Source organism: Epinephelus lanceolatus, chromosome 12 (genome assembly GCF_041903045.1).
Source record: "Epinephelus lanceolatus isolate andai-2023 chromosome 12, ASM4190304v1, whole genome shotgun sequence".
Classification (NCBI taxonomy): domain Eukaryota; kingdom Metazoa; phylum Chordata; class Actinopteri; order Perciformes; family Serranidae; genus Epinephelus; species Epinephelus lanceolatus.
The window spans coordinates 16157501-16176504 of NC_135745.1; the positions used below are offsets into that span (position 1 = coordinate 16157501).

Consider the following 19004-nt stretch of genomic DNA (forward strand, 5'->3'; position numbering starts at 1 on the left):
TATATTAACATTTACCACCACATTGATTTTTTTTAAAAACTATTTAAAATGGTGCAAATCTTATTTCATTGTTCATTTGTGTGGCTCTGTTTGAGCTGGCTGAGTTTGAGTTGCTACAGACTGAAAGTCCATAAACGGTCCATAAATTGATAAACTGAGATGGCCCACTTTAGATTCATTTCCTGCATCTGTGTCACGTGGGTTTCACTACTGCCCCGCCCCTTTAGGAGACTAGTGGCGACCCTGAGTCTATAAATTTCAATGAGAAAAATAAACTTGAGCATTACCGTTCCCTTCGCCCCATAGTCACTGGACCAATTTTTACAAGCCCCAAACCTTCTAAACATTCTGACTCTGAAATGGTATTTTTCAGACAGACCAATAAGGAGAAAATTAACTTTTAAGCGACACACTCTCGCGAGATCTGGCAACAACTGACGTGATTTCACACTCCACTGATATCAGACATCAAGCTAGCAGATAAAAACGAGCGGCAAAATAAGGAATACACATTAAATTTGTAGTGTATATAGTATTGTATCGTTTTGAATCTTATTTCATGCATCCACTGATGGAAATTACACTTCCAAATGAGTGGGGGGTGCAGGGAGAGACGACCACACCCACAAAGGAGACCAGAAGTGTGCACCATTTTGTACCTTTGGCACAGCTTATAATGTGTTATCTAGTCTTATAGAATATCTTTGGTCCGTATCTCCTTGGACTGTCCGCCATTTTCTGCTTTCACGCTTACCGTTCGTTTTTCTTAAAGCGGATAGCACGTGACATTATTTATAGACTACCACAATTAAAAGCTCTAACTTCTCACCACCTCCACATAGTCTAAATGAAGCAACTGAATTGAATTATATCGATTTAGGAATCTAAACGTCAATTAAAAAAATATATTTAAAAAAAATTCTTTTTGTTCCAAATCACACAGTAAAAACATTTTTAAAAAGTCCATCATGACAAACAAATATACCCTCAAGCCTTCAGATGTCAACATATTTTCTTTCACTTAAGACAGTGAAACACATCTTGTGCCATTCACTGAGGTCATATACTGTAAATATACACACACTACTAGGGCGGTAATGGTACATGTATTTGTGTCGAAACGTTCGGTATGCGACTTTAGGTTCGGCACGACCCTGTACTGAAATTATTGGGCACAGGATATTATTTTGTTTTATTTTAATTCCGTTTTTGCGAGCCGAACCATTTAAAATATCTAGTTCCCCGACGGACCTAATTGAGTGACGGACCGAGTCCGACCGTAAATCTCCGCTTTCACTATTGTGCAGCGCATTCTTGCATTTTGACAACATGGCAAGTGAGCCTGACGAACCTGAAGACCCACCTGCAAACCTAAAGTCCTCCGTTTGGGAACACTTTGGTTTCAGGATAAAATACAAATATGGAAATAAACAAGTTGACAAGACAAAAGCAGTGTGCCAACACTGCAGAACAGCGGTCGGGTATGTACTTGGAAACACGTCTAACATGCTAACGCATCTAAAGCGACACCACCCGAGTTTGAACGTTAACCGGCACGACTAGAAAAAGCAATCTGGTGCAAACTACGATATCGTCGTCGTTTAAAAAGAAAGCGTTCCCTGACCATCGCGCTAAAGAAATAACCAACGCCATTGGAGTTGAGTAAAATTGTTTAAGCTGCACTTTAGATATAAGCATGTTTTGTTTATTGCACTTTAACAAAGTGGGAAAGCTAAGTAAGTTCCTAGTAAAACTGAATCTGAGCAGGCTTTAAAGCTGACTAGCTGCACTATACTTTTTATTTTAATTGAGTAAAACTGTTTAAGCAGAAATTTATATTTATATTTTTCATTAAAAAAATGTATTAAAAAAACAGCAGGATTTTATTTTTCACTTTTACATTTCTATTTTCATTCAAACAATGTGAAAAAGCAGGATTTTATATATATTTGTTTCATTCAAAAATTGTGTAAAAAGAGTTAACTGCTGTGGTGGTATGTTTTAATAAGGTTACCAATAAGTAAAAGATATTTAATAGTTGTCTATTTTTTTCATTACTGTACCAAAAAAAAAAAAAAAAAAAAAAAACAGACCGTGACTTGTGTATCAAGGTATGTACCAAACCGTGATTTTTGTGTACCGTTACACCCCTACACACTACTACACTCACACATGTATTTTGTTGACAGAGATTAGTGGAATACTTACCGCATCACCTGCTAGCTCTTTTGGTGGTTGGCCAAGGTCCTGCAGCTGTAAGTAAAAGCATCATAATCTGTGACGAGTATCATTCTAAACAAGCCAAACATTTAAATTTATTTAGTACTACCACTACTGCATACTGACTGAACTGACAACTACAACATTTTACAGAACTGACTGACTGATTGAAAGTCTACTGAAATTAAAGTAAACAATACAACTATTTTTAATCTATGCTGTCAACTGTCATTGTACTCTTGTAGCAGTAGATACTTAATGTATGGCATCTGCATCATGTAAGCACTTTATTAGTTGTAGTAAAGATTAAATGCTAATTTACAATTCTTCTAAAAAATATTCTAGGCAAAAGACATTGTAACAAACCTATAAACAGACTGATTCTGATTTCTTTTTCTCAGTGTTATTCACAATTAACATTTCAACAAACAAGAAGTAAAATACAGAGTGTGTCAACCTTTTGCATCAGGTCCATGATGCTCTCGAACTTGCCCTCTTTATCTCCTGGCCCCTCTTCCTCCTCAAATTGCTTACAGATCTCTCCCATGATTTTGGACTGCTGCTCATAGCGCTGGTAGTCCTCTGGGCTAAGGCTTGGCTTGTTGGCATCCAACCATTCTGGGTACTGTGAGGGTAGGTGACATTTATGAGTGATGTTTCACAGTAAAACTAGAGACTGTAGTGATGGCAGGTAAAGCAGATATGCACCTTGGTAGTGATCTCTTTGAGAGATGGATAAAGCACTTCCTTAGAGAGAAGATTCTGCATGATGGACTGCATGATGGGCAGGATGTTTCCGTCATCACTGCCTGCTTCGCCACCCTCTTCCAAACCCAGGCCCTCTAGAGCCTTGACAAGGTCGTCTCCAGCTAGTCCTGTGGACTATAAGAGAACAATACCAATAGATTATTAACTGTTCTATGTTCACATCACTTAAACACTTTCACTGATCATTTCTGATTAACCCACCTGCAGGTTGTCTGCATTTTTGGCCAGGCCACGAAGGGTTTCTTTAAGACAGGAAGTGAATTCTTGTTGGGAGGCGGTATCAGTGCCTACACAGAAAACATACATAACAATTACGCTACAGAAACAAAATAGCAGGCACAGAAACATATCAAAAATACAAAGCAAAATTGTAGCCCTTACCAACTTTGCCTGCAGCCTCTGACAGTTTATGGAAGTGCTGCAGTAATTCTGGCTCTTCGTGGGCCAGCTCAGTCATGGCTTTCTCCCACTCCTCCTTGGCTTGGGCAGCCATGTCCCCCTCGAAGAGAGTCTCAAAGAGTTTGCAGTCTTCAAGTAGGGGTGGCTACACAGGTAAACAGAAAACGTGTAAAACTCCATCTAAGACACCTTGGGGAAGAACTGTGAGTGCTAAATTGAGTCTTCCCTGTTATCAGTGGCTGCATTTAAAGTGTGTTTCCTTGTCATACTAAATAACCACTTTGTCATCACCTGTAACTTTAAAGTGTGTGGTCTGTTACGATCAGTTTCTACTAGACAATTCTTGCTACAATTTTGGCTTCTTGACCACAGTTACTTCACCAAAAACATTAGTTGGTGGGCAGTAGGGGTGTAAATCACCAGCTTCATCACGATACAATATTATATCGATTTGTTTGGATGACAATACGATGTTTGCCGATATCACAAAGTCTGTCATGATACAATTTTGATTCGATTCGATTCAGGAGCCTGCGATCGATATGACGCGATATCATATGCCCATCTAACACAATCATTTACATCAAAACAACTAGAATATGATTTGACCATTTTATTTCTGAGCTCTGTTTGTTGTTTGAGCGGAGGCGCGCTTGCCCAGAAATGGTGACGCAGATGTGCTATGTGAATTTCAAAATAAATGTGTATCTTTAAGATGACGATATGGATCGATGTTTTCATTTTGCATCGATATAATCGGATCGTTAATCAATGAATTGATGTGGATCGATGTATCATTACACCCCTAGTGGGCAGTGAACTTTGAGCGTTGCACATCAAGCTTTGCACATCACACAACCAACAACCAGTTGATCGACACACTTGGCAGCAGCAAAAGTAAACAGGTTTTCACATGAAGAAAACAGACAGAGGAACTGACCAAGTGAAAGGCTGATAACTACCAAATAAATAAATATTTTGTCTCTTGTTAGAGACAGTGACCTCAAACAATCAGAAAAATATATATCAAGAGACAATTTTCTCTTAAGGCATATAACTTGATAATCAAGTGTGTTGGTGGACATTTAAAAAATTATTTAAAAAAACTTTAGACAGCAATATCCAAAAATATCCCTTTGCAGGAAAATCAAAGTTTTAAGTTTCTTCTAATTGTTAGTTTCTCTAATTATTCGATTCTTGGGTTGAACATAACCTTATACTAAAGTCAATAAACAGTCTAGTGTGTAGGAGTTGCAGAGCTGAAACTTCTCCTGTGAGCCAGGCATGTAGGACAACTATAGAGGCTGACACAAAAACATGAAAATGTGAATGCCTCTATTTAGAGCCAGTGTTTGGTTAGTCCGTTCTGGACTACTGTGGAACAACAGGGTGGTCTGGGCAGAAGAGGACCCACTCTATATGTAGATGTAAACAACTCATTCTTAGGTAATGACAACATGATCCTTATTTTATTGTTATTATAAGTGAATGAAAACATGGTTATGGATATGGCATACCATTTCTGCCAACAGATGCTTCTAAATCCTACACACTGGACCTTTGAGTGACACTAGTTCTCTGTTACATTAAAATAAATCAGTGCTGTTGCTACTTGAGCCAAGTTCACACAAAATTGATTCACAAGCTGTATACAGGTGACAAGTACAATTCAGTAAGGAGAGAAAAGCCTATACAGAAAGGTGGAGGCTGAGACTATATAGTCTGTGCATAGGTAGCACGGGATATGAACCCTGAAACAGCACCATCACTACACAATCAATAACAAACCCACCTTCTCAGCACCACTTGTGGCTGAAGAGGACGCAGCAGCAGCTTCAGGGGTTGGCGGGGCCGGTGTCTTGTCAAAATCATCTAGCGCACCTGAAAGCAAAGACGAATGTTAGAACTATAACAGCACAGAGATTTAAAGGAGTAATTCAACAACACAAATGTTAAGAAATCAGCTATTATCTACTTCTTATAACCAGCTTCAGCGCCCGCAAGAGAGAAGGAATAAATATGTACATCAGATGTCTCCAAACAACTAATGCAGCAAATTCCTAACAATTCAACTGTGTCCACAAGCCGTTTATCTTGTATTCTTTCTGATTGGTAAAGTTTTTAGCTCATTTTGAAATGTAAAATCATGTCTCTTATCTTAAATGGTGTGATTTAAAATGGAAGACCAGCTCTGAGTTTGATGTCATGAAATGCAATACTCAGTTACAAGTTAATTGGGTAGGCCCAGCTAAAACTAACAACACAGAAGTTTAGCAGTAACTTTTACACCGGTTTGTGGAGCTGTTTGAACTGTACTGTTAACTTAATATTTAGTTTATCCTCATTAATAAAGACTTTAGACCTCTCATTATAGGACAATCCAATTCAATGTCAGATTAACGGGTTTTTATTTTGCCTAACACCGACCAACGGGGGGAAAGCGATAAAATAAGATTCAAGGGCAAATACGTAATGTATGGTTGATGTGGAGCACATCTAGCAAAGTTAGCTAACATAGCTAACATTAGCACCACGACGTACTTTATGACATTATGTTAGCCGCGTGCAGTGACAACTTTAATTTAAAGAATGATATCCGACAGGTCCGAATGTCAGCGATGGGCTAACGTTACTTTGCCGATATTTGGGACCTGAACAGGAGGTCCCACCGAGCGCACAAGCTAGCCCCTGCCAGAGCGGGAGATGGACGGGACCCAGCGCCAAATCACAGCCGTTTTAAACACCAGGACAAACAGTACTCATACGAGTAAAGACGGGGTCGCCCTAAAGACTTAATGTCAACACTTACTGTCCAACAATTCGTCCAATTCTGCATCGTGTCCAGTGGACTGCTCTCCTGTTTCCGACGCCATGATGTTACCTTCTCCAAACATCCACCGGTCTCCAGAAACTGACGATTGTGTTGTGAAAATGTCGCAAAATTATGACGTCATGTGCGATGGCCTGGAGTTTAAATCTGGCGCCATCTGGTGTCGGTGGTGTAAAAAACTCACAGGACAAAAAAATAAATGCCTAAAAATAAAATGTTTCATCTTAGATTATGATGTTAGGTTCACTCTTGTTGTTTTTGTCATCAGTATTTATCTATTTATTTTTTTATAATATTTTATTATTTATTTTTATTAGTAACCTCTTTAATTGATGCTCAGTCACGTCCAGTTTTGAGCAAAACCCTCAGAATCAGAACCCAGTTTCACAAACTAGGTTTTCACATAAAAGTAATTTGCTTTGAATTATTGGTGCAAAATATAAACATATAAATAGAAAATGAAATTAACAATGCAAACAAGTATGGCAAAAGTATAGCATTACAATTTACTATGAAAAAACAGGCCAATCCTTCTCTAAAAAAATGTATAAAAAATGTTTGCAGGCCCTACAGTATATCTGAATAAAAATGAAAGAGCTGTGTAGTTTTTAGAAGTGGTAGGTCTGTAGGAAATGTGCTGAATATTGTACAAGGAACCTGCAAAAGTACTTTTAAATTAAAAAATATATAGAAAATGTTGTCTCTGTGTTTCTGCAGTGTCATGGTCAACTGACCCCAACCTTTCCCGTACACTCGACAGCAAATGAAGATGTCCTTACCCATCTTATCACAAACTTAACAAGATCTTGCATCTCAGGCTGCAGACAGGCATCGTGTTGTTCAGACTAGATGAAGAAGCACACACCTCCACCAGTGACCTTGTTTTTTAACGACAAATTTAAGTTCAAAATATTTTCTTTCTTTAAGCAACCTCCATGCCACCACTGATGTGTTGGGTTTGTCTCCCGCTATCAATATTTTAAATAAATGAATTCATTGTAAGACAACTGAAGATAAGTGAGAGTGTTTTTATTTCAGCAATGACCTGAAAGTCCAATTTATTTTCATTAATCAGCTGGTCAAATCTCAAAATCAGCAATATTATTTTACAAAAAAATGAGCTGCCAAACTTGGCCCTGGCTTGGCTCCTAGGCGTGGAATACTGAAGAGGAGAGCTCTACTTCCTGATTTATTTGTAATCAGAGGACATGTGTTGCTTCATTGAATACTTTAGATCAGAGCCATAGGTGGAAAAATAGAGCTAACTATTGCACTAGGCAGGTTTTGCATCATTATTATTACTATTGTTGAATCTTATGACATGTATGGAGGTCAGATGTTTTTTGTTTTTGTTTTTTTTTTTACATAAGTGTTATAAATCTTTAACATTATGTGTACTCCAGAGTAGCTACTCTGTTGTGAGTTGCTGAACTTGTGTAACGAGTTAAGAACTATTTTTCTTACTTACAGGTTGTTTTTTTTTAAACACCAGCCAATCCAGAAATTCAGGTCATGTGGTCAGTCTTTTCCAGAAGTGGAATGAACTAAGTAGGCCATTTTCACTCAAAGCACTTTCGTTTCAGTATTTCCTATTCAGGCCATGTTATACTTCTACTCCACTGCAACTCAGAAGGCAATATTTTACTTTTGACTGGGATTTTTCATACAAAACATAAAATTATATTATGATACAGCATAGATTATCAGGAAAATGTACTTAACCTCTATACGTATAGAGGTTAAGTACATTTTCCTGATAATCTATGCTTCTTTCACCCTGCTCTTATGTTAACCAAAGATTTTTCTATCCCAGCACCCTTTTCTAAATCAATCTGGTTTATAGTGATTTTTTTTCTAGAATTCAAGATGAACTACAAGATGAACTTTACATAGTCTTGTTATTGTCCAGTATTAAGTTTAAGCTTTTGTTTCAGTAATAAAATTAGTGAAAAATAGATTAAAATAGAATAGAATAAACCTTATTCTCTCTACTAACAAACACACGGTGTGCTGGTCTCATGACATTAGGTTTTAACGGCTGAATGAAATGTGAGCAATTTAGGTAGGCTAAATTAAGGTAATCTTGTAAGAATGTGCATGTGAGAGCACACTGACTTCCCTCTGTCGCTCGGATCATTTTTTTAACACGGTCAGGAAACGCGTCGATTTACAACACTCGGTAAATACCATACGGTTGTCAGGGGTTACAGCTGCCGTTGCTGGGCAACGCATACAAATAACCCCAGACTACGATGAGTCAGTCTTTAGCACTGACAAATATTTTGTGTCATCTGGACTGTGCCGATAGAAACGCTGATGGAGGGGTGATAAAATAAACGTTTCATTAGTAGGCCTAATACGTAACTGGGTGGGTCCTTAAGTAAATCATCCCCAAACCATATGAATTTGATATTAAGTTTTGCAGCGAATATTAACTCAGCTAATGTCTTTTCATATATTCGGGGTTTTATTATAGCTTAGCCCACTTTTTTCACGAATTATAACACAATTTACCAGATGTATTCAGCCCAACTGAATTTAAACACGAAAAATGTTTTTCTTTACTGACACAAACATCTGACCACATGTCACCCAATCACATTGGATGATAACAAAAATAACAATCATTGAAGCTCTCTTCTATTTCACATTACAGGGATCAATACACAGCATCTTTACATACAAGAGCGATACAAAAACCCTGGGCTACTTTTCACGCTGCTTCCAGCCTCTGAAAATGTGGAAAACACATCAAAAATGTAATTTCGAAAAGGGCTGCACACTTCTGCTGCTCTGCATTGGGTGTGTTCAGCAGTCAGTGTCCTGGGCTTCAGGCTGCAAGGAGGAGGAGGAGGAGGAGGAGGAGAGTCGAGACAGATGTGAATAACGGTGCACAAATTTGATGCCTAATTTGGTTAGCTGGGCGGGGAGCTGCTTCTCTGAGCTGCTGGTCATGTCAGGGAGCTGAGGAGTTGCAACCTACGATTCTCTACTGCTGGATGTCCCGGAGAAACGAGAGACTCTCCGCAGCCAAAGGTAACCAACTTTAACATCAAACTCGGCAACATACATAGCCTACAACTTGATGGTGGTGATTTAAAGCGTGTTTTTATGAGGTAGATACTGTGAGCTTGTGCAAGGAAAAAAAATGCGTTCAACTACAACTTGTTGCATCTTGCCTACCTGCATGCCTCATGTGAAGAATGTGAAACAATCAGCAGCAAGGGTGCCTTTCATTTACGGACGTCAGAGGAAACTTATCATATTTTGACATTATTGAGTCCATACTTAAAGTGGGTTTGGAAATGTGTCCATATAAAAACAGAGCTGACATTAAAAGGAACAACTATAAATGATTACATTTAAAATGTTATGTTACTTTTTAATTTTTTTCTGCTGTAGTATTTTTGTGGTGAGAGACTTTGAAACATTCATCAGGTGCACAGTGTTTTCAAAAATGTATTTTCAGCCCAGTTTCCTGAAGACAAATGCCTGTTTTTAACATTTATTTCTATGTTTTGGGTCTGTGTGGTTTGTGTGTGTATGTGTGTGTGTGTGTGGTGGGAGAAGGGTGCGGCAGGCGGCACACCCACCTTCACTGTCAATGAATGAGCCTCTGCAGGAGCCTAGCACACAGCTGTCACACTGACACACACTCCTTTATGGGGACTTTTACCCTCTCTTTCTGGATTTTGTGTCACAGTTGTGCCTGAATGTGTTGAAGATACTGATTTAGATTCTCACTAATAACCTCCTTAGTGTTCTTGACCTAAATGCCGAACTGTATCCAAATTTCCCTCAACACTGAGTAGGTGTGGTGGGTCTGAAAAAAGGTCAGTGTGTATTTCATTAGAGAGGTTTAGTATCTTGTTGCTGTTCTCATGGTGTTTCTGATGGTTCTCTTGTCTGACAAAAAATGAAAAAAAAATTGCTGAATACTTAGGATTTTTTTTTTTGGTCTACAAAGGTCAAATGTTAAGGTACATTTTGCTACAGACTGCAACACACAACAGTCGCACACTAATATACTAACATGAAGCTGTTACACACACACTGGGATGGTTTGCCAACAGAGCTCCTCTTGTGCTTTGACCCCCAGGTTTCCTGTAAGTGAATTATGGGTAAAATCGAGTTAGTGATGTTGTGTCATGACAACCAAACAAGCAGCGCACATGACCTCTCTGCCTGAGACAAACACTTGTTTCCTGCACATGTGTGTGCATGGGTGTGTGTGTGTGTGTGCGTCCTGCTGTCTGTATGAAAAGTGACTGTGCAGAGGAGCATGATGCTGTCACATCCTGTTTGCTGTCCTGTTGCAAGCCTGATGTGTGAGCCTATTTTCAGCACCTCTTCCATTTGGGGAAGTGCCCCTATTTGTGTGATCCTGTCGTGTTTTCCATGCTGCGCTGTGAAAAGACACTTTTCCACACTGTGCTCTTGTTTCTTTTCTCCTTTTTTTGTCCTCCCTCTGCCATTTTCCTCTCACATTTCTTTCCTGACTTGATTCCATAAGCAGCAAAGTAAAAGGCGGGAGTGGCGGGATTGATTTTTCCATTACGACCCCTCCGTATACATTTATTTTGAGTGGTTTACATGAAGCATAATTGGTACCCTGACTTTAAAGCTGGAGTGGGAGTATTGAGCTGGGAGGGAGTAAGAGGACAACTGATGGAAAAGAGAGGGAGTAGCCGCCAAAATGAGACGATGAGGAGGGAAGGAAGGGAAGGAAAAGAGAGAAAAGGAAAGAACTTGGCAAATATGACAAAGTTACCAGTTGTTCAGCAGCAGCCAGACTGCAGCACATCTGGAACACATCAGTAAGTTGGAAAATCTTACAAGAAATAAGGGAGGAGGAAGGGGGGAGAGAAAAGGAGGAGTGGTGAAAGAGAGGGGCCCGGTGGTGACTCACTTCTCTGCTATTCTACTCCATCACTGTGTTTAAACTATGTGTCCTTCTGCGGCCTGAGACACAGGGCTTCCCCCATGTTCCTCCCTCTTTTTCCTCCCCTCCCTCCCCTCCACTCCACTCCCTCTTGGCTTCAACTTAGTCATCATACAGGAGTTTAAGGGGTCTCTTTTTCCATTTCTCTCTCTTTTTTGTTCCCTTCTTTCTATTCATACCTCGCCACCAGTTCAGCTTTTCACCTCCCCAGCATCGACTATTTTATAGGTGTTTAATGGGGCTAATGTAAACAGGCTTTTTCTCCTTGTTTATAACTGTCTCGCTGTGTAAACTGGGAACAGGGAATGCAGTCCTTGTGGAGCCAAGTGGGTGATGGGTGTCAGGAGGGATGGGAGGGAGGACAGCCGGTGCTGTCAGAGGGTTTCAACACTGTGAAAATGTCCTACTTATCTCATTAAATGTGTTTTGTGGCTGAAAATCTTGTTTTTGTGAAAGCCTCGAAACCAGATCAACTTGTGTCAAGATATTTTGTGAAGCATGTAACAAAAGAATCTTGGTACAAGTGCTGAGTTCTTGTCCCATCCAGACATATTTTGTCCAGAGCTGATTTCAGAAAATGCACATCAACAAACATCACCTGTCATCACCATCAGTCCCTCAGAATCAAAGAACAAGAGCTTCTTTATATAGATGCAATTGTGCACCAACGTTCAATAGAAATCCACTGTAGAGCAGGGAGAGGATATCTGTACTAATGACAGTATCCTCATTAGATCACAGCACATGCTGCTGCACACAAGGTTGCAGTCTGAGCAATTTGCATCAACTGGAAAAACCCTTCTCTGCCTTGCAATGGTAACAGATGGACACAAGCATTTCACACCTGATTTGGTGTCTCTAGGGTTTGTTGAAAACGTGACATCAACTATCATTTCGGAAAGGGCGTTCTGAAACCTTGAGTCGAGATTGTTGCACCATTTGTCTCAAAATTCTAATTTGAGGGTGAAGGTGGAGCAAAATGACGGGCAGTAGACAAGGCTGAGTGTTATATTCTGATGGACATCTGTCAGTCAAGCAAACTTGCTCTAACTTGAGTTGAAAAAGATTAGTCAAATGATTGATTAGCCCACCTTAAACACTTTTATAGTACAAGTAAAAACGTAATTTAGCAAGCAAAACTGTTGGTTGCAGCTTTGCAAATGCGAGGATTTCCCATTTCTCTGTTTTATATCACTTTTTTTTTTGACAAAACCAATTTGAAACAATGAAAAACAATCAAAAAATAGTCAACGGACAAATCAAGCCATAGCCAAAACACATTCCTATGTAGCCTACAAGTGTGGCTGTGTAAAAGAGGAAATGGCATATTCATTCTCTAACAAATGAACAATTAATTTTATAGGCAATAAAACACACCCTTTTTTAACCCAGCAGACTGGGTGGTGTGGTGTGCTACAACTGCTCACTTGGTCTGGTGTGACCAGTAGCGGTTTGCTGACTTTATGACTCTTTCCACTCTCCAATTTACTCAGTAAATATATATTTTATATCGTTTACCAAGTTGAGGAAATAATGAGCTACTAAACTCTTGGCAAAAAAATCAGTAAATTTGAATTTTTATGACAGTAGAGGTTTTCTCATTTGGCTGTTACATGAGGAGATGCATCTGAAAATGCTTTTGCAGTAGCTTTAACTTTTAGCCATGTTTGATTTAAAATAATTTGCTGAATCGAAATGAAGTGAAATAGAAAACCTACAGATATGGTTACAGTTGTAATCCGTACTGCCACTTCCATTTTGAGAACTGTGTCCAGACAACTCATATGCTCTGAATTTTGCTTAGAGCCCCTTTAGTGCTTAAAAACCTACTCTAAGTTGGTGTACTGACATCAGCTGTGACATCAGCTGTTTCCAACTGAACCCTGCCCTCTTCAAATAGCATTGTAAAACCATCAGGAAATCATGTGAAATAAAAAAAAACTGCTTTAGCTTTCGAAGAAAAATTTGTTCTCCGAAAGAACCCTATCTCTAATAGTAACAAGAGGTTTTCAGGGCCTTAAAGATGCAGTTTCCTTTAACAAAGTTTAGGCAGGACTAGATTCTCAGCCTTGTTGTGCAGTGAAGATGAGGTCCCTGGGAGTGGGAGTGGAACGAGTGGAAAGGGCCATGTTTAGAGCACGATGACAGACACACTGCGGGTCGGTGGAGGTTGCGGCACCACGCCTGTCCGAGGACATGAGCATGGAGGAATGTCAGAGTGAAACAGTCTGCGCTCAGGGCAGGAATGCTGTTGAGAAAGCAGTCTGGAGCTTGATACGGGCAGAAAGCAACAGAGAAAAAGAGGAGGAGTGTTCACCAGATGATCTGACCAGATGTAAATGTGCTGTGACGAGTGCGAACACAGTGCAGTCATTATTTGTGGTTTTAAATTGTGTTTTCATGGTTTCACTTGTTGTTTCAACCATTCATAAAAATACAATAACAGCATTGTGTGTTTCAGAAAATGGTATGTAGGAGTGCAGAGTCTGTCTAAGCCCTCATGTGGTCTTATCATGTTCTCCATCTAGAGGTCATAAAAAATTGCATAAGCGTTGAAATCTTGCTTACTAAGTCTTTTCTATGTCTTTTCTTCTTACAGCCTTTTCTGCCTTCCCTGAGTGGCTGACAGCAAAAATCGGCAGAAGTGACTCCCAATAGGAAGAGACTCATATCTTGCAAGAACCATTCCAGCTTCACGCATCACCTACCACATCATGGCTATAGTCCTCCACTCCAGCCCCCTCCTATGGACACGGCTGGCAGCGCTGGTCTTCTCCTGCATTGCCTTCTCCGTGGCAGTGCATGGAGGCAGACTCTACCATGGCACCGGAGACTGGTGCATCTTCTGCTGGGCCTTCAGCTTCGCCGGGACTCTGCTTGTCATCCTGGTGGAGCTGTTCGGCCTTCAGACCAGAGCCCCTGTTTCCTGGAAGAATTTCCCTATCACCTTCGCCTGCTACGCTGCCTTGCTCTGCCTGTCTGCCTCCATCATCTTCCCCCTCTACTTCCTCAAGGGCTCAACAGGACCAAGTGAAACGCGTGACTACCGAATCGTGGCGACCGTCTTCTCCTGCCTGGCCACCATCGCCTACATGACCGAGGTTAGCATCAGCAAGGCGCGTCCAGGCGAGGTGGCTGGCTACATGGCCACAGCCCCCGGCCTGCTGAAAGTCTGCGAGACCTTTGTGGCCTGCATCATCTTCGTCTTCGTCAGCGACCCCGTGTTGTACGACCGTCACGATGCACTCAAGTACTGCATGTCAGTCTACTGCATCTGCTTCATTCTGTCGGCTGCCATCATCCTGCTCTGCATAGGTGAATGCACCGGCTGCCTCCCCTTCCCGTTTGCACGCTTCCTGTCTGCCTATGCCCTCCTGGCCGTGGTCCTCTATCTGTCAGCAACCATTATCTGGCCCATCTTCAACTTTGATCCCAAGCATGGTGGAACAAAAGATAGGCCCTACAACTGCAACACCGCGCTGGGGCTGTGTGTGTGGGATAAGACCATGGCGGTGGCTGTGCTCACTGCTGTCAACTTTATCCTTTACCTGGCTGACCTGATCTACTCCACCCGCCTGGTGTTTGTCAGCGCTTGAGGGAAGAGAAAAGGTATTAGGCCTGCAGTATGCTCAAAATATAAATTGAATTAGGCAGGTTCTCAAAGGCTGTTGAACTGCTGTCAAATACAATGCTGCGAGCCAATGCTAGTGTAATCACTGTTTAATGGCATTCACACCAGCGGGAGGAGCATCTGGGTCACGGTGGGAGCAAACTATAGAGTTTTAGCACAACTGGTATAGTTCATTGTAGTATTGTAATCAAGTGTGACTCCATTTGTTGTTTGAAATTTAAAAATCACAGGGTTTAATTTCACGTTCACAAAGTACTTGTGTAACGATTGGCCCAGGATGTTTAGTGGCCAACCCAAGTTATTAAAAGATAATCTTGCGTTTGGATTTTTTTTTCTAGGACTGGGTGGCATGGAGAAAACCAATTATCACAATATTTTTGACCAAATACTTTAATATCAATAATGTGATATTGTTGTAGGGCTAACTATTGGTGCTTTCACAAAATACTTACACAATGAGGTTTTTGATAAACAATCATCAGTAATGTGGATTTAATGACTATGTGAGTAAAGGCAAGTAATAGAGCAGCTTAAACAGTCTAAGTTCAGGAATTTACATCATTTTACTGTAATGTAGCCTTTAAACCCAAAAGAAGACAACACTTAGGATATAATGATATCCAAAATCTAAGACAATATTTGGTCTCATATAACAATATTGATATGATATAGATGCCCAGCCTTATTTTTCACAGTTACGCCTCTGCAAACCTGCCAAATTTGATTTTGTATAAAGTATACTGCTTCGGACCATAGAGAGAGAGGAGTGAAAGGTGGAGGTCAATGGCTATGTTTACACGTACAACAATATTCCCTTAAATTACTGAGGCTTTCTCTTCATGTGTTGGAGCATGTAACAGTCATACCTTGCTTCCAGTGGCCTGGATAGATTGTAATCTTGATTACGGGAGACCTGAATGTAATTGCTGGATCGTTTTGTTAATGGCAGATCATTGCCAATTGCAATACTCAAAATACAAGATCATTCATGTATAAAGAGATGTTCTGGGGTAAGCTATCAAACGAATCTCCTGAACAAGGATACAAGCTAACACCAAAGATACTATGTGCATGTAAACATAGTCTGGAATGACAAATGAAGAAAAACCAAAGAAAATGGCGGCTTATTATTGTGTTTTTGTTTTTTGCATAATGTATATGTTGTTGCTCTGCCTAAAATTTGTTTTCAATTTAAAGGATAAAATGTAGAAAAATAATGAGCTGAAAGGAGCCAAGATTAAGTTAATTGTTGGAGGAAATATTCATATGCCATACGATTAGAAATTCAAGACTCCTGTTTTGTTTTTTGATTATTTCATTAAAGGAATTGACTGTTTTCCCAACAGTTTGCACAGTAGCTGATCAGGTTGAATCATTCATGTCATTTTTAAATGGCTCCAGTGTTGTAAGGCTTGAAGGAGAGCAAAATAGTTTACATGCTAGGCTAGCTTTTTGCTCCTATTATGATATATGTGTTTCTGTAATTGCAAGCTACAATCAATGGCAAGAAAATACAGTATATATGTGGAAAGATCATATGCAAAACAACAAGAAAAGTATGTTTAAAGTGCACTTAATATTAGTATTTTCTATGTATGTTCAAATTTCTGGTGTTTCCAAATATCAAAGCATCTTTTAACACCAAACTCACACCACTAAATTGATGCACGTTGTCAATTGGGTCTATTGGTTTTGTACTGCTGTAAAAAATATTCAGAGGAAGAGACCAAAATGATGCTTCTCTCTCTCTAGATGTTGTTACTGTTATATTCTTCAGCTTTTTTATATTCCACTGTTCGTGTTTGAATTGTGCATACCACATCAGTGTTGTAGGAAAACATAATCCAGTGTTTCAATAAAACCACATGTTAAACAGGTGTGTGTTGTTTTGGTTTGGTTAAAGGTGCTGTATGAGCCACTTTGATTTTTGGTTTGTTATTTTATTTTGGTTTTAGCCATGCTAATGGAGTAAGTTAGCTCTGTTGCAATTTGGTCCAGACTGAAATATCTCATCAATTATTGAACTGATTGCCATGAAATTTTATACAGACACACATGGTCCCCAGAAGAATGAATTGTAATAACTTTGGTGATTCCCTTCTCTAATGCCACAATGAGATTGAAGATTTTGGTTTGAAAGAAATGTCTCATTAACTGTAGGATGGATTGCTTTCAAATTTGGTGCAGATATTCATAGTATCCAGAGGATGACTCCTGATAACTTTGTTGCCCCCCTGACTAAAGGCCTGAACATACTCGGTTTACGACCGCGCGGTCATAAACCGAGTTTACGATTTTACGACCGAGCAGACTCCGCTCCATGCACCAGTGACTGCTCGGCATGTATTTTTCACATCGCGGGGATTTTTCACAGACATTTTTACAGGAAACTACAACGTGGAAGTGCGCTCGACTATGAAAGCCCGAATGACTGCGGACATTCCTCGCGGAGTCCGTTCCGCATACTTTCCGGCCAAGTATGTTCGGGCCTTTAATATTATAAAGCGCCACCAGCATGTCAGTGTAAGTTTTTACTTATCCAGTGAAATACCTCAAAATCTACTCCATGAATTGCAACAAAATTTTGTACAAACATTCATGGTTCCCAAACAGTGTTTCCCAACACCTTGATATGATCCCCTGATTTTTCTTTACCATGAGGTTCACATTTGTGGGTTAAAGTGAAATGTCTCAAAAACTACTGGATGGACTGTCATCAAATTTGGTTAGACATTCATGCCCCCCTTAGGATGAACTGGGATAACTTTGGTGATTCCTTAACTTTTCGTCTAACACTATTGTCAGGTAATGATTTTAATGTGTTAATGACCAAATATGGGCATTGAATATCGCATCCAATGGTAAATATTTAAGTGCCTGCTGAACACCATTACATTAGCTTTGACATTATGATGTCATGGTGTTAGCATGCTGATGTTAGCATTTAGCTTAAAACACTACTGAGCCTAAGTAGAACCCATAGACTATATAGGCCTAATAAAGATGAACATGACAGGTGCCCAAAAGTGAAGCCTAACCTCTCGATCGTCTCTCATCAACCCCACCCCCCATGTTAGCAGATAGGACATGGGCCAAACTCAAACCCAATTCAAAGTACGTCAAATAAATCTTTAATTAAGACTGCTTTTGTTATTTTAGGTAGTTCTTATCATGCTCATGTATGTTCAAGTGTTTGTTTTTCTAATACGTTTTGTTATAAGTACGTTTTTGTACTATAAACGCGGTTAACCAGACTCTGACTCCGAATGACATCACCTCTGCAATATGGCAGTGGCTGTATCTGGGATGTTTTGGCTTCATTTTTGTACAATGGGAGTAAGTGGTGATACGCAGTCTATCTTACACCCCCACATAATATGGCTGCAGACAATTGTTAAAGTTCTTGTGTTGCAAAATTCTGCAAATAAATGTAGTTTAACAAGTACAATTACTATTTTACTCAATTCATTTGTAAAGATAGTCCTCATAATACTGCTGTGAACTGACAAGACTGATCAGATTACAGGAATATTGAAGGTTGTAAACATTTTTAGTAGTATATTTATACTAAACTAGTATAATTGTTGGTTATGTGAAAGGGTTGTTAGTATTACTGATACCACTAAGAATCAACACTCCATTTTACAGCTCCATGTTGCTCAAAGACACTTTTAGCTAATTTTTTTGGTTCTCTTCACAGGCAAAAATCAGTAGCTAGCATTAGCACAGGAGCTTACACAAGCCAAATGTACACTATCTGCCTAGCACTATCAAGTGTAATGGTCTGTTCGCACTACAAATGATAAGCTACAGTGTCGATGAGTCGCCATTGCAGTGTTGCTCAAGAGCTTGTTGACGTAGCCTAGTTTATGTCATAATGGGGAAATGGTAAAACAGTAACATATGATCGTTCATGCTCCACCACTTTATTGGAGAAGTGAAATAAAGTTGAGTCCAGCTGAGCTTCGATTTGTAGCACATCACACTTGTCATGCAACAACAAGTGCCAGGCGTCAGTTTATAGCTTCGTGTCATTGGTTTCGATTGAAAATCACTTCAATCAGTCAATCAATTTTATTTATAAAGCCCAATATCACAAATCACAATTTGCCTCACAGGGCTTTACAGCATATGACATCCCTCTGTCCTTAGGACCCTCGCAGCAGATAAGGAAAAACTCCCTTTAACAGGGGAAAAAAACGGTAGAAACCTCA

At 39.7% G+C, this 19004-nt stretch overlaps 2 protein-coding genes across 2 annotated transcripts in view; one reads left to right on the top strand and one right to left on the bottom strand.

Moving 5' to 3' along the window:
- The window catches only part of pex19 (peroxisomal biogenesis factor 19), an 8420-nt gene extending 2118 nt beyond the window's left edge, over positions 1-6302 (bottom strand). The window contains exons 1-7 of the mRNA XM_033649555.2: positions 6197-6302; positions 5180-5268; positions 3370-3532; positions 3190-3275; positions 2929-3102; positions 2678-2845; positions 2209-2253 (exon numbers count right to left, since the gene is read on the bottom strand). Of these exons, the coding sequence (XP_033505446.1) occupies positions 2209-2253; positions 2678-2845; positions 2929-3102; positions 3190-3275; positions 3370-3532; positions 5180-5268; positions 6197-6281 (810 nt within the window). The 5' untranslated portion in view covers positions 6282-6302. The remainder of the gene's footprint in view (positions 1-2208; positions 2254-2677; positions 2846-2928; positions 3103-3189; positions 3276-3369; positions 3533-5179; positions 5269-6196) is intronic.
- A 2793-nt stretch (positions 6303-9095) lies between these two features.
- myadmb (myeloid associated differentiation marker b) lies at positions 9096-16667 on the top strand. Its single transcript, XM_033651399.2, has 2 exons — positions 9096-9253; positions 13759-16667. Exon 2 carries the CDS (start codon positions 13874-13876, stop codon positions 14753-14755), a length of 882 nt encoding a protein of 293 aa, XP_033507290.1. The 5' UTR covers positions 9096-9253; positions 13759-13873; the 3' UTR covers positions 14756-16667.
- The last annotated feature ends 2337 nt before the right edge of the window (positions 16668-19004 follow it).

Coding starts and splice junctions, on each gene's coding strand:
- myadmb (XM_033651399.2), top strand. CDS start 13,874: ATGGCTATAGTCCTCCACTCCAGCCCCCTCCTATGGACACGGCTGGCA.